Below are 2,419 nucleotides of genomic sequence, written 5' to 3'. Positions count from 1 at the left end.
GTAAAAAAAAAAAAAAAAAAAAGTTTCGTGACATGTCGAATTTTCTTGTTAAAAATTCAGAAACCTTCAGGACTGGGTAAACCGTGATGGTGGTTATATATTCTACAGCCTAGGAAACCATACGCTCAGATGAACCGTCTATTATGTATATCATTCATAAACAGAAAATTCGATACTTTCCCGAGTCTGAACAAGCTTAAGGAACAGTCAGTGCATTACAGAATTTGGAGCTTTACCGATTTTGCAGATCCGAAGCACCTGATAGGTGGTAACAGATTATTACGTATGTGATCAATCAGTGAAAAATTTGTTCGAAATATTCATACAGTGTATATGAAACTTAAAACTTAACTGAAAAATTTCAAGAATGTACAGAACCACCCTAAACGAAGCTCTTGATGTGCAGATTTCTCTCATGTTTTTCTTTATTTTGCTTCAAAAAGAGAATGTGTGATATTTTGAAGTAAAAATACTACATACAATTTTGCTAGTTATTTATGTATAATTTTTAAAGTACTTATTGTATATAAGAGGTTAAAATATTATTACATATTCTGGTTAATCCTTTGGAATTCATAATGTAAATATGTTAAAAATTAAAAAAAAAATCTTTTTTGAAATTCATGGTTTATTTTCGAGGTTTCATATTATTATCTGCATCAACCACTAATTAAATGAGTTTTTTGTTGTAGAGAAACGAAATAAAGTCTGCTTTACCAGTTTAAAGCAAAATTTTCAAAAAAGTCCAAAATTTCCCAAGCAAAAAAGCGAAGCAGAAAAAAAAGAGTTTTTTTTTCAAAAAAGCCGGTTTTTTTCCAAGCCCTTGCATCTCTAGTAATATACAGGGTGGCGCGTATTGTATCTACCAACTTCAAATGAAAATACAAAGGTGTGTTATGCAAGTTTTAATGCAAAACTGTTATGGAATATAAGTATATGGACTGGCAATTTGTACACTGTACAACACTTGTCGAAGGAGCTCACTAAACTTTAAAAATAACGTCCTGTAAATGTCCGCCTTTTTCCTGGATGGCAGTAGCGGTCGGAATTTACAGTTGTTGCATGTCCGGCGTCATCCTCAAAAAAATAGGGACCAATAATGCCACACATTCCAACTGCACACCATACCACAACTTTTGGGCTACCTTGAGGCTTTTCATGTAATGAACGAGGATTCTCCTGAGACCAATACCGGAAGTTTTGCTTATTAACATACCCAGTCAGGTGGAAGATTGCTTCATCGGACATCAAAAGTTGTTGGAGGAACAGTGGATCTCGGTTAATCAACTCAAGAATGTTCTGGCAGTTATTGAGTCTGTTTTCCTTATCAATGGCTCTCAACTCTTGTACCACCTGCAGTTTATACGGATGGAACTTCAAATCACCCAGCAAACGACCCAATGAACGTCGTGTCAAATGTAATGTTCGTGCATGTCGCCGTGCTGAACGTTTGGGACTGCGTTCCATCGCTACGCGCACTCGTTCCAAGTTTACATTTGTTCGAACACTTCGTCCACGACCTGGTGATTTCCGGTTCACAACACTACCTGTGGCCCGCCACTGTCTCACCCATCTCAGAATACTGTGTCTCTCGGGTATAGCAACATGGCGATCATCACTGTTTCGTCGCAGTGCCCGCTGAGCCTCACTGACAGAACCGGTTCGGATAAAGGCTTCCACCGCCGCAATTCGCGTCTGCACAGACCACCGCTCCATGGTAAACTAATTGCCAGAGGCCCTGCTATTCAGTGCCGTAAGCATGCGCAGCATTCGTACGCGCATTTGATCAGGGTTGCCAACTGCAACTGGTAGATACAATGCGCGCCACCCTGTATATCTTGTTTTCAATTATTTTGGCATGTCACCCCTTCTCATCCCACCCGATATCGATGGGGACTAAGCTTGGACTTCAACGGCGTCGGGAGTAGTATTATTAATCTTTTCAACCCTAAAAAGCTATCAGTTCAACCCTAATATTGGTCTTACACTTTACCCACTCACATGTTTCGTTGCCGAGCATATGCTAAAACCTACGATAGACCATTGTTCAATTAGGTACCAAAACTCATCCGAAATTGGTGCAGCAATGTACGAGTAATTATCCGTCAAACATATTTTTACGTGTCATAACTCTCACCTTTCACCTCTTTGTCGAAATGTACTAAAATCCCAAGTACATGATATAGTATTACAGTCATGCCCGTTCTCCACACAAGAAGAAGGGTTTATGAAGAACAGGTGACATCTATTTTAAACATGTTATTTTCAATCCACTGTGGACATAAACTGCATCGGAATGTCAGTACTCATCTCAGTGTCCCCAGAAAACCAAGTATTGGACACTAATATTGGTAATTTTTGTCATCCCCTCTTCCTCTTCTCTTCCGTCGAAGATGCAGTTAAATCTATATTAGACCAG

The 2,419-nt window shown here is 38.9% G+C and overlaps 1 protein-coding gene across 1 annotated transcript; it reads right to left on the bottom strand.

Annotated features, from left to right (window-relative positions):
* Window positions 1-990: 990 nt before the first annotated feature.
* LOC145685488 (uncharacterized) lies at window positions 991-1,716 on the bottom strand. Its single transcript, XM_081757885.1, has one exon. It carries the CDS (start codon window positions 1,714-1,716, stop codon window positions 991-993), a length of 726 nt encoding a protein of 241 aa, XP_081614011.1.
* Window positions 1,717-2,419: the final 703 nt, after the last annotated feature.

This window comes from Thermobia domestica, chromosome 5 (genome assembly GCF_964235325.1).
Source record: "Thermobia domestica chromosome 5, izTheDome1.hap1.1, whole genome shotgun sequence".
NCBI lineage: Eukaryota > Metazoa > Arthropoda > Insecta > Zygentoma > Lepismatidae > Thermobia > Thermobia domestica.
Note: the sequence above shows the minus strand (reverse complement) of the source record. Positions and strands in the feature narration are given on the sequence as shown.

Bases quoted from the DNA above. Each gene is read 5' to 3' on its own strand.
- LOC145685488 (XM_081757885.1), bottom strand. From the start codon at position 1,716: ATGGAGCGGTGGTCTGTGCAGACGCGAATTGCGGCGGTGGAAGCCTTT.